General features: G+C 35.2%; 1 protein-coding gene across 3 annotated transcripts; it reads left to right on the forward strand.

Annotated features, from left to right (window-relative positions):
- Nucleotides 1-1296: 1296 nt before the first annotated feature.
- On the forward strand, nt 1297-5815 carry LOC138715211 (uncharacterized). Of its 3 annotated transcripts, none has more exons than XM_069847873.1 (6): nt 1297-1601; nt 2229-2557; nt 2637-2792; nt 2922-2999; nt 3888-3956; nt 4145-5815. In XM_069847873.1, exons 3-6 carry the CDS (start codon nt 2696-2698, stop codon nt 4273-4275), a joined length of 375 nt encoding a protein of 124 aa, XP_069703974.1. In that variant the 5' UTR covers nt 1297-1601; nt 2229-2557; nt 2637-2695; the 3' UTR covers nt 4276-5815. The 3 variants fall into 2 exon arrangements, 1 of the variants encoding a protein (XP_069703974.1); XR_011336185.1 differs by having other exon boundaries at nt 3888-5815.
- Nucleotides 5816-13122: the final 7307 nt, after the last annotated feature.

A 13122-nucleotide genomic window follows, 5' to 3' on the forward strand; every position in this document is an offset into this window, starting at 1 on the left:
TGAAATTGAAATTGTAATAAAAATTGTAAAAACTGTACTCGTAATCTTGTAAAAATTTGACTTGTTCCACATTTTAAAGCTTCATTGGTAATGCAAGATCTATGGAATATAATAGCCTAAATGAAATGAAAATGAAATTTTACATGAAATATGTACTGTAGTCAGAGACGAATCAAGAATGGTATGGCCTCCCAGCGAAAATAGGCTAATAACTGGGCTCCTCGAGTAATATTAAAAAAAATAATAACAATAACAGTAATCTTCTTCTGCTTTCTTAAGGAGTAGGTTGTTAATTGTTCCGAAACCAAAGATCATTGAAACTGTTGTGTCAATATTTTTTTTTTTTTTTTGGTCTCCCAATGTCCCATCTTCCCGTAGGCTTATAAAACAAAGCTTCCCATGGTAGTCAACATTACTACGCCAATTCTTCTGGTAGGCCACTGTTGCCAACATATCGCACTACAATCTCGCTAACTTTTCAACAAAAAGTAGCTAAATCTCTCCAAAGTTTGTTGAAAAATCCCCAGATATGTCGCTAAAAATTAATAATAAATATCACTAAATAAAAATAAGAAAAACATACATATGCGGAGAATAATATAATTTCCTCGTCGTCACCCTCTTCTGCGGAGTCTGGTTGTATTGTTGAAAGCTGTGATGTTGAGGTGGAAGATGTGGGAACAGCTAATTGTGAATACAATGCACTTGATCCAGTCATTGACACTACACTTTCTGGCAAATTGTAAGTGTCTAAATTTTCACTTTTTGTATCGTATAAATTAAAATATATTAAAACCAGCAAAAACTACAGTCTCATTTGCTTCACACGAACTGTCGGCACAAAATTCCAAAACTCAACTGCATCGGATCGATTCGGAGTGAAGAATCTCAGAGTTGCGAGGAAGAACCAAGAATTAGCTGCTGTTCGCGACTCGTCACGTGTCAATCAAAGTTGCCACCGTTTAAGAGTGTTGGAGCAGTAGCATTCAGAGAGAGACCTGACCCGTGAGAATCATTGCATCAGAATCTCTCAACCCTGATCACAAATATATGAGCTCAGGACTTTCACGTATGAATCATTAGACGACTCAGCTATGCACTCATGCCTTTTCTAAAACTAAGAAGAGTGCGACTTCAGTTCAATGTTTTAACTTAAAAGAAAGGAAAGAGTGGAAGAATATAATAATCAGCAGAAATGTCGCTAATCGTATTTTACAAAATTCCCTATATTTAGCGACTTATCGCTAAGTTTGCCCTAACTGCGGACGACCATGACCTCCTATATCATTGCGTCATGGATAAATATATAATAGGATGCGAAACTGCGGACAGCACGATCTAGATGCGGTATTCTGAAATAAGGTGATCAGCGCCCGACGTCGTAGGTGGTAAATCATAGAACTACGTGAGGACCAGCGTTCTCCACTCTCCGATACGAAGTAGTCAGAACGTTGGCCGATGACTAGCCAACAGCGTTATGAAGGCAAGATGGATTCCAGAAAAATGCAAAAGATTCGAGGAAGATGCTCAGCGCCTGGATGCAAGACTGTTAATACTGTGGGAGGGAAGCATTTTTTCTATTTTCCTCAGGAACCTATGAGGTAAGCTTTAGTATTATTATTGTGTCCTGTGTAGCCTAAACCTTACACTTGAAAACAATGTACTTTTTGGTGAAGTAGGTTAGACGAGCTGTGCATTGCTTTCTGCTAATTTATTTAGGATTATAGTAGGAGTATAAATTTAGATGGTTCCGAAATTCAGTCAAACTGTAACGAAATGTGAAATATTGACGAAAAAGAGCAAGAAGGCTGAAAATGAAACCTCGTAAACCTGAATTGTAGCATTAGGCCACATGGCTGCAAACTAAAGCCACGTGGTTTTTAGTATAAACATCTCACAGTTATGGAAAATAAAATTATGCCTTCTTTGATGTAGTTAGCCATTCTGGAGAAATTCTCAATCATGTGTAGTAATAATAATAATAATAATAATAATAATAATAATAATAATAAGCTTAGGCCTAATATTTAATTTAGTTTATACCCAATATCTGTTGCTGCTACCAGTTTTCCTATGGTCACTCACCACCTAGTGATGCGCATTAGACATCTCTTAAAATAACACAAATGCAGCAGATAACTTATTATTTTTTTCCCCAATTTTTGCATGATTTCTATTCAATATTTCTTCTACTTTATCTCCTTAGTAATTGTAATCCATTGCTTTAGGTGTTGGATGTGGCTCCGATTTTGTGGGCTAGAGGACCGGTATCGAGTTGCCGCAGATGCCACACATAGGTTGAGAATCTGCATGGACCACTTCATTGAGTCTGACTATTATAGCTCTTCACAAAAAGTGATACTTAAGCAAACTGCAGTGCCCACTGTTCATGCTAATGGATTAGTGGTGCCATCAAACCCTAAAATCCGGAGCCCACCATCTAGCCCAGTTATGCCTCGAGCGACCTTATCACCGGGGTCTACCCCAACTTTCAGGCATCACAAGACTTTGCGGACGTATGCTAGGAGGGCGAAGATTGATTCTGCAGCTGCTGAAGGTAATTAGTACACTAGCAATGTTTTTATGTCATTCATGTTTAAAATTTCCGATTTCATTACTCTTTTCTTTATTTTCAGGTACGCGTAGTCTCATAGGTTTACAAGCTGCAACTGAGTAGGCTGCAGGCTTGGCAGCTATGCCTCAAACAATTCCTGCTCCTATGAGTACTCCAGCTTCAAAGATTACTGCTTCGACGGCATATGCCAGGATGAATAAAGATGCATGCCAACAAGGTAATTATCCCACTTAGTCAAGTTTATGGATTTCAAGGAATGCCTTAGTTTCTCATCAGCTGTTCTTACATTACATGTTTCAAAATACATAATTAATTATGTTTCGTTCTTTTTTTGTGATTATTACAGGGAACAGTATGATTGGTGAACAGCTGAGGGGCTATCAGCAACCATCGCTCCTATTCAATGTGGTTCCCACAGCTGAAGGTAAGCGATACTGTCTTGTGAGCCTGGTAACATGCTAGTAATCATTTAAGTTAATTGCCCCCTGCCATATGTCTGCTGTTTTCATACTTCATTCTTTTACAGTAGCGAATAATAACAAATCCTCTTAACTACAGGGCAGGGTGTTTATCTTGTTATATATTGATCGTCCAGTTCAAAAGTGCGACAACTCAAAAATTGCCATTTTTTAGTTATTTATACTACTGAAAGCCCCTTTCGGAGCTCTTTCCGATTCAATATTGAGATAAGTCATATTTACAACCAAAAAGAATAAAAACGAAATAAACTGCTTTAGAAGTAATTATAACTATGGACTTTATTAATTCATTATTACTACATTTCGAAATCTATTAATAATGAACTGGAAGATCGTGATATACTCGTCCTGAATACTGACTCAATTCTAATTGTCGTGGTTATGAACCACAACTCTGTCCCTTTTTAGGGGATTTATTTGAAACTTTCAACTGAAGATATCTCAAAACTTGTTTTTTTGTGTTGTCGCACTTTTGAACCAGACGATAGATATTGCAACTGATATCCTGACAAGTCTCCCTGGCACACGAAGTACACTATCATTCCCTCTTACTGACTTCTCTTTAATATCCCAACACCTCTGCTGATTATCCCTTTCTGTTAGTGTCAGTTGTCCTCTATAGCCCAGCCTATTAGCAAAAAAATATTTTATATTACATTACAACGAACAATTCAGATTAACACAATCAAATTTGTTGCAGCATTAAACTTTTGGATTGTTACTATTACTTAACATTTATATGAGTTATAATTTGTACAGTTAAGAGCAGTTTGAAATGAATGGAGCACAAAGTCTGTTCAATTCTTGCTTAAATTTATCATTTATTTCCTTAGATACTGACATGAATACATCCAAGATGGAACAGTTTCCTTCAGCTTCAGCTACACCTCCTTCCAAACTTGGTAAATATTGATCACATTTTGATGTATTGTCAATTTTGTAGTATGTTATATAGCCTATCCATAGCTTGCATGCCTTTTGTTAGGCCTACATTAACTTAACAAGGCTAAAGGTGTTGTCACGTTTCATTTTTTATTTAAAATAGTTCCCAGCAATTAGATTAATCTGAAGTTAATTTCGTAATCTTTAGGTCCTGGTGTTGCAAAACGAAAACTTTTCTCGAGTCCTCACTTCTCATCTTCACCCAGGAGCAAAAAACTAAAAATGGCAGCTCTGAAAGCAAAGGTGAAGAGACTGGAGAAAAAATTGCAGTGTCTTTAAAGTAGTGTAAGTAGCTCATATTGTGTGTAACAAAAAGGTATAATATCATATTGGTGGAAAGTTCATAGCTTTTTTATTATTTTTTATATTTTTATTTATTTTTTTTTTGCCCCAGAAAAAAATGTTTTTAGCAAATGTTAAATATATTGTGTAATTATAGGGAGCAAAGTTACAGTATGTGGTACATGTGTGTGTATGTAAGAGAGATAATTGACTTTGGAAGTTGGGGGTTAACATACCTTCAGTTCACCTAGTAAACTTTTTTGCCCAACATAATGCAAGTAAGTGATGCAGCTCATGTATTTCACTCTGACCCTCAGTACATACAACATTTTGGTATACGTTACCGTTATGTGTATGCCAAACAACAATGTCTAAGAACCTTAGATGTGATCCTAGAAAAGTGTTCTAAAATGTGTTGCAAAATAGTAGATAGTAATATGACAGTTTCAATTATCAAACATTTTTTTGTAGTATCTGAAAACCGATTAATGTAATATGTATCTAGTCAGCGATGTATGCAACGGAGGGGAGAAAGGAATTGGCCACTCTTACTCATTACCTCCTGCTCTGATTGTCCCATGAGTGTTACTTGTAGGGTCCAAACCTGTTTTTGGACAGTTGACTAACCAATAGTTGATGGGTCCAGGCAGACAAGGGGACAAACCATAAATTTCGATACGTAGGATATCTCATTGGAATGTGAAGAAATATGTTCTGACTAAACTATTTGACAACACATTATTCAAATGGTATCATTTACATCTGTAAACGAGCACAGATGGCAGAGCATTCCAAAATATAAATATATAGATGTGGCTTTTCTCTTATCCGACTGGGCCCCACAATTTCAATTATTCAATTTGTTGTATAGACTTTACCAATGTACTGCACACTAAATATGTAAGTGTATCTGTGTGTATAGGATTACCAGATGTTCTGGATTTCGCTTGACATGTCCTGCATCCTGCCAGGGTTCGTAAAAATCAGAAATTGTCCTGCTTTTCTTTCTTGCCAATTCCCAATGGACAAAAGAGAGTAACTATTGAGTTGGGGTCCATTAGAGGAATTATGTTTGTAAAATCCTTGCTCAAACAAGTCGAGTCACCAGAGAAGTATTAACAATCCGAAAATTAAATAAGGTAAAAGCTAATTTAGAATCCGTATACTTCAATTCTATTCATGATAATAGTTTTGTATCAGTTTTATTGTACAAAGACAAACAAATTACCTAATTATATAACAGAATGTAAAAAGACGTCACGTCAAGTATCAAGTTAGTCTATTATGCCCTGCTTTTATATGGAAAATTCTTTTTCATTTAAAATGACCTGCTTTTAAATTGTTACAATCTGGTAACCCTAGTGCACATGTAGTGTATGTTAAACAGTGATATGATGGACCTTGTCAAAATTGTGTTGTTGAATGTATTGTAAAATAGTATACAGTAATATAGTAATTTCAATTATGTAACTAGTTTTTGCAGACTTAAAGTGCACTATACACTATTACCTAAAGAATAAAATCCCAATTATCTAACCTTGTTTTCTTTTATTTTCTGTCCCTGTTTGGCTGTATTTTAATTAGTTACATTATAAGGTAGTGTAAAATAGACCGTCTCTTCCAACTATTGGCTCCAATAACAATTTTCAATGAAAGATGATGTGAGGAATAAAAATTTTAAAGTTTTACTTTAAATTGAGGGTTTGGGGCGGGGGGAGGAGGAGGAATATTTACCGCATATAGTTCAACTTTTCGCCGCTAGGCGCGCTGCTAGATACGCGGAGTAATTAGTTATTATTTTCGCTACTTGGGTGCGCTGCTGGATGCACGGAGTAGTTACTCTTTTCGCTACTTGGTGCGCTGCTAGATGTAATAACGCCTCTAACCGCATATAGATGGCAGCACGATCAATTCTACAACAGCGCCTCTAGTATGTGTTACGGGAAACTCTGTGAGTTTCGCATCCTGTTATATATTTACCCATGATTGCGTATTGTGTCCCTAACTCTCTTCTTATGTCTTCGCTCCTTATTCTGCCTGTGAGCGTTAGTCCTAGAAGCGGTCTTAGGAATCTCATTTCTGCTGCTTCAATCCTCTTTTTGTAAGATTCTCTTAATACCTAAAATTCACTACCGTATGACAGGGCCGGCTGTGATATATTATAACTTCCTTCCTCGTGACTTTTAGATAGACATCTTTTAATTTGTAAATTTTTTGAATTGTATTTAATAAGGTTACTTTCTATGTCTTTATTTGTGTTGTATATAGAAATTTTTATTTCCCAAGTACCTAAAGGAATTTACATTTTCTATTACATTGCCATTTATAACTATTTTGATTCTACTACTACTATTTTTGCCTTCATTGCCATAACTTTCGTTTTATTAATGCATATTTTTAATGTTATACATGTGCAGAATTATATTTAATTTTGTTACATTTTCTTGTAGAGAATCTTCTGTAGCTGCAATGGGGATCTGATCATCTACGAATAGTATTATGTTTACATAGCTATTTGTTGTTTCCTAGATATATCTCTTTGGGATTTTGTGCCTTCCACACTTCTATAATTTTATACAGGTTGTTTCCGGGCTAGTGTTACAAACTTTCAGGGATGATGGGGAAGGGCATATGTATCAATTTGAGATCAGGAACCATGGTCCGGAAATGATTGAGTCGAAAGTTACAAGGAAAATATTTGTGTGGAAATGAAATAATTTTATTCCGCCTTACACCTTATATATGTGTATTTATCTGTACATCTTACACATAGCCTACTGTATTCATATGACGTTGTTTACATTGTCTGCTTACAGTATTCCATTCAGTGCGCTGTCTGAGGAGTGGACAGCAAACTACACTAATGCAATGCAGATAGCGTAATGTGTAACGGACATGGTCGGTCCTGATATGCACGTCTGTAGACAGCAGTGTATGTGTACAAGTTGTAGTGTCCAGTCGATCAGTCCTAGTGAAATGAAGGAGTATACGAGAGTGGAATATGCAGACCTGATTTTCGAATACGGATGAGCCAATGGGAACAGAGACAAACTCACAGATTGTATCGGGACAAGTACCCACGTAGGAGACATCCAGCCCATACCATCTTTCCATGACTGTTCCAAAGGTTAAGGGAAGGAGGGCACATGGTGCGAAATCACAATTCCATTTCCACACAGCTATTTTTGCTTATAACTTTCGACTCAGTCATTTCCGAAGCAAGATTCCTTATCTCAAATTGATACATGTGCCCTTCCCGATCATCCCTGAAAGTTTGCAACACCACCTCGGAAACACCTTGTATATATAAAATAAGCAAATGTATTGAATAAATACCAATTAATGCTATAGTTGGCTAATATAATCAACAAATCCTACTCTTATTAAGGGAGAATGAGGGTAAATATCTGGCGCCTTAAAACCAGGTCCACCCGGCTATGTGTATGGTAACCCTGACAGAAGAGTTCCTGGTTCTCCTGGTAGGGGGTTGTGCAGCGGACCGTTGATCTACCCACGTAAAAAACTAATAACTCAGGAAACCAAAGGAAATAGCCGGACGAATAATAATAATAATAATAATAATAATAATAATAATAATAATAATAATAATAATATGCCAATATAATAAAAAAACAAATTATCAAAATTTTATGACAATCTCATTGGAGAGGAACAAATGGGATTTCGTAAAGGAAGGTCATGTGCAGATGGATATTTTACAATGAAACTATTATTAGAAAAACACAAATAATTTAATGTTGAGACACATATGGCTATTTTTGTATTTCAAGAAAGCTTTTGATAAAGTAGACAAATCAAGGTTATTACAAATTTTAGTAGACGACAATGTTTCACAATAGTTTATCCACAATATTCATAACATATATAACCAAAATAAAATAACAATTAAACAAGATGGTAAGCTATCATCTTGGACACCCATCAACACTGGTGTAAAACAAGGATATGGATTATCACCCATTCTCTTTATTATTTATATGAACCGAATAATTAAAGAGTGGACGCAAACTCGCCATGGATATATACAAATTATAGACATCTTAAATTGGATTCAATTCTCTTTGCAGATGATTTGGTATTATTAGCACTTTCAGAAGACGATCTGACCTCCAAAGGTCAATATGTAATTTTCAGCAAGTAGCAGCCACATATAATATGGAAATTTCAACAGATAAAACAAAAATTATGGCATTCTTTGGGAAATACCCAATACAAAGTAAAATTTGTCTCGATAATAAAATATTATAAAGATGTAATAGTTTCCCATATTTAGGTTACAATGTTTCCATTTTTGAAGAATTGGACATATCACAGAAAATTAATAAATACACAAGATCTATGGGCATTATAAACAGTGTGGTGAAACCATCCTTGGTTCAGAAACACACCCGCATTGGTACACATTGGCACGACCGATGCTCAGCTATGGCAGCGAAGCATGGACGCAGATAAAGCAGAATAACGGCTTGTGAAATGCGATTCATGCGAAGAACAGCGGGCTATATTAAATGGGATATGAAAAGAAATTGTGATATTTTAAAGGAACTAAAAACTCAACCCATTTTGGATTACATTGTTCAATATCAGTCTAATTGGAAACATCATTTGGAAAGAATGAGTAATAGTAGATTCCCAAAGGCAATTTATGATTATGTACGACATGGCCAAAGATCTGTAGGTCGTCCTGCTAAGAGAAGGTGTGAAAATTTTATGTGTGACCGTAACAGGCCTTGTGGCCTAACATTTGTCAGGCAGAAGAAGAAGAAGATAATAATAATAATAATAATAATAATAGTAATAATAATAATACTAGTAATAATAATACTAGTAATAATAATACTAATAATAATAATACTAATAATAATAATAATAATAATAATAATAATAATAATAATAATACACATAATAGTAAAAAGCCGACGGCATTTATCTGAGGGAAACTTGTTTCCTGATCAACGCTCTATATAATACAGTAGAGGGCCTTAGACTAGAAATGTTTAGCTTAAATGTAGTTCTGTTTATAAGTATGCATAAGGGTGTAATTATCTGTCTTATTTGAACTGTTGTATCAGTGAAGCGAGGTGAGTCAGTGAAGTTATGGTTTTACAGTGCAGTGAATAGTTCCGATCAGTGATAATTTATAGCGTCAATGAAATGTGTTCTATAGTGTCAGTTGAAATATGTTATAGAGTGTCAGTGAAATGTGTATTAAAGTGTCAGTGAAATGCGTCATTAGTGCCACTACAGTGAGTGAGATGAGAGTAAAATGAAAGACTATTGAAACTTATGTAGGGCCTATACATATGTAGGTTGTATTGTAAAATTAGGTTATTTTATGTTTTATTATTAATTGTAATTATTGTGTTAAATTGTATTGTTTATTCTTTTTGTATTGTGTATATAATTGTATTGTGTATTGTAATTTTATTGTGTATTGTTTATATTGTGTATACCACTGCCACCGGGTGCTTGCCCACTTGCAGTGTAAATAAATACATAAAAACCAAAAGAATCATGTCACTACTGCATTTACTCTAATATGATCTAAAAAAATAATATACATGAAAAATAATATTAACTAGTGACTTATATGCCTCTCAGGCAGATAATCCCACATTTTGTCGTGCACTGTAGGTCCGTATATCCAATTCTCAGCTCCAGAATTTTGATGACATTTATTTCATTACTAATTTCAAGCTGACTGTAATCAAATTACGTCGGTAGAATTGTCTGCTCTACTAACTGCGTTAAATGTTCGAAGTTGCTACTCTCTTTCCCATATGGTGTTAACCCTACATGTATGCGCCTCATTTTCAAGATTATACTTTTATTCGCTTTTATATGGAATTTGTAAACTCGGAGAAAACTTTCGTTTATTGTACGATTCTAGACCAATTAAAAAGAAACGATACTTTTTAGTGGCTTACAGACTCGTGTATATAGGAAATTGTTTCGAATACTAGACCCTTCTCTCTTTTTCGCTTAAATGTATTAAACGGATTAGAATTGTACTTTCTAGTTGGATGAGGGTAATACGAGAACAAAGAATGCAGTCTACTATTTGGTATGCGAGGAATTTTCGTAGTCATTGTTCTATTCCCATGTGGAATTCTTCGCGCACAAACTCAATTTATTAGTATTGTTTTTGTTTTTAAGTAATTCTGCAGAAAATCTCTCCAGTGCCATCCCCAGTAACAGGATTACGAACATTAAGAAATTAACAGATATTTGATTCTCTACAAATTCTGATATTTTTGACAGGTAATCTCAGTGTTTCGCCATCTTATATCGCCCAATATTTCCGAGCTGCGTTGCAACCAACTTTACCAATTTTGAAATGCAATCCCTCAACTACGTTATTAGTTCTTTGCCAATGACTTAATACTACTTCAAAGACATTCCACATTATTGGAGGTAACAAGCTGAACTGTCTCAGATGTACAGCGAGGATCATAATTGTTGAGTGGGCGAAAATGTTTCAAAATCTGTAGCGCGGTTCATAAGAGATTACAGTTTTAATTCCTTCTCAGCATATATATCTGCAATATTTAAACAGAAAAGCGAAACGAACATCTCGTCAAATTATGACCGAAACCTTTAGATTCGGAACATGCGTAGTGTGATTCTTTGACTTGGGAAAAACCGGAGACTCTCAATATTACCTCCCTCATTGTACGTTACTTCCATATAGGGTCAAGTAGGGCTAATATGATACAGTAAAGAAGTGGGGCTAATTTGATATAGATTTCAAAATGTACAGTACCGTAGAAGTGCGTAAAGTCAATCAGTGGGTGTTTAATCGATCATTTGCAATTTTTATTGAAAATTATATATTTTCTCAGTTATTTCTTAAAATTTTGTTATGCTGACTTCATTGCCTGACATTGCAAATGTAAGCGAGAGGGGCAATAAAAAGCCTACGCATGCCAACAATGGGAACACAGTGTAATTACCGTTGAAGTGAAAATTGTTATTTTCAACTTTTTCTCTTAAATGAAAACAAAGTCTTACACACTCTAAATTATCGTCAGCAGTGAAAGGAGGCAGGAAGTATACGTAAATACTTTTTGTTGACATTGTATCCTGAAATAATAGTTTTGCATTTCGTAAATGTAAGTATTGAAACTTATTATTTTAAGAAAACTTGTACCTTTGTAGGGTTAAGTCGATCATGCCATCGACCTACTCGAAGCAGATAGGACCAGCAGGAAGAATAAATTGTTCGCCGGAATACCTCAAACTAACACTTATAAACAGAAAAGTGTCATAGTATAACTTATATTGATGGGATAATGGGGAAAGAGGAAGACGAAATTATGGTGAATTTCTTGCGTAAGAGAAGCACTGCCAAAGGAACACATTTTGTACACCCCTCTGTACCTGACTATGGGAACAACGTAGTTTCTAAAGTGACATGAGGAGGGGAAGATTTCAAATAACATCTGATATAAATCTAAGTAATGTTGGATTGCATTTTAGATTATAATTGAATTGTGGTATTTCAATGTAAATTTTGAATTCTTAAATCTTTGTTTGTTGGTGTGTGAAGTATTAAAATGTGTTTTTATGTTTTATAAGTTGGCAATCATAGTCACGTTTGCACAGTGGAGACCTATAGCCCTAATTGTATTGAATAGTATGATCACAGTAACAAAAGATACACTATATAATGCTATAGGCATATATTCTAGATTATTATTGTTTTTACACCCCTTATAACAAATAAAATATATGTAATACACATAATTTGTTTTTTAAAAACATAAAGAGAGATCGACTTTACTCCGCAATATTTTAAAATCGATCTTAAACTAAAAATTCAATGGTGATCGAGTTTACCCTATTTAAGCAGGTAACTTCGATCACAAGTCAAATAAAAACAACAGTTTTTGATAGATTGTAATTCAATTCTTGTAACGTGCCTTCATAAGTGAAGGATATGACGACAAAATGCTATATTCTGAGGAATTTCGCTCCATTGCATAACCTTAATATCATAAAAAAATTGCAAAATTTTGATGGACTTTACCCTCTTCTACGGTACGAAACGCTTAGTTTAAAATGTTTAAAACTGCGATTATTCAAGATGCGGCAGAGGAATCGGACGATTTTCAAATGGAAATAACTCAGTAGTTATTTCTATTATAACAAATATATTACTGCCAAAAAAACTGGCTATGTATGCCACTTTGTTGACATACATTTAGATTGTCTTGAAAATTATATCCTTCAAATGGTGTCCATCTTTCTCTATGCACTTTTCAAGTTTTTCCCTGAAGTTGCGTGGCGCTCTTTCCTATATTTCGCCATCAATGTTGGCGATTTCCTGGACAGTGGCAATCTTCAGGTCATCAGTTGTTTGGGGTCTGTTTACGTACACTTTGGATTTCAGGTAAGTCCACAGAAAGTAGTCGCAGACGGTAAGGTCAGGCAAGAGGGGAGGTCAGGGAATGTCGCCACACCGAGAAATGATGTGCCGTGGAAACATGCGGTTCAGAACTGTTATCGAATTTTCAATGTTATCTGGCGTTCGTACACTTCGAACGTGTCCTGGTGGTTTCTTCTTGCAAGCTGATGTTGATAATCGAAAGTTTTGTACCCATCTCAATATGGTATTGCGAGCAGAAACGGCTCCGTGACAGCCAACATTAAATTGGAGAAGAAAGGCACGCTGGGTTTTCACAACTGAATCACCATTCTTGAAAAATGTCTCGATAACGACAGCACGGCGATCCGAGCTCCATACTTCCATGATTACACAAAATGGCATAAAAAATGCTAACAAACGACGGTAGATCGATATCCTTAACCCTTCATGTTGCT

This window comes from Periplaneta americana, chromosome 15 (genome assembly GCF_040183065.1).
Source record: "Periplaneta americana isolate PAMFEO1 chromosome 15, P.americana_PAMFEO1_priV1, whole genome shotgun sequence".
In the NCBI taxonomy this organism is placed as follows: Eukaryota; Metazoa; Arthropoda; class Insecta; order Blattodea; family Blattidae; genus Periplaneta; species Periplaneta americana.

Excerpts from the sequence above, each read along its gene's own strand:
- LOC138715211 (XM_069847873.1), top strand. The coding sequence starts at position 2,696 with ATGCCTCAAACAATTCCTGCTCCTATGAGTACTCCAGCTTCAAAGATT. Across the intron at positions 2,793-2,921 it reads TAAAGATGCATGCCAACAAG|GGAACAGTATGATTGGTGAA; the intron begins GTAATTATCCCA and ends TGATTATTACAG. Across the intron at positions 3,957-4,144 it reads TACACCTCCTTCCAAACTTG|GTCCTGGTGTTGCAAAACGA; the intron begins GTAAATATTGAT and ends CGTAATCTTTAG.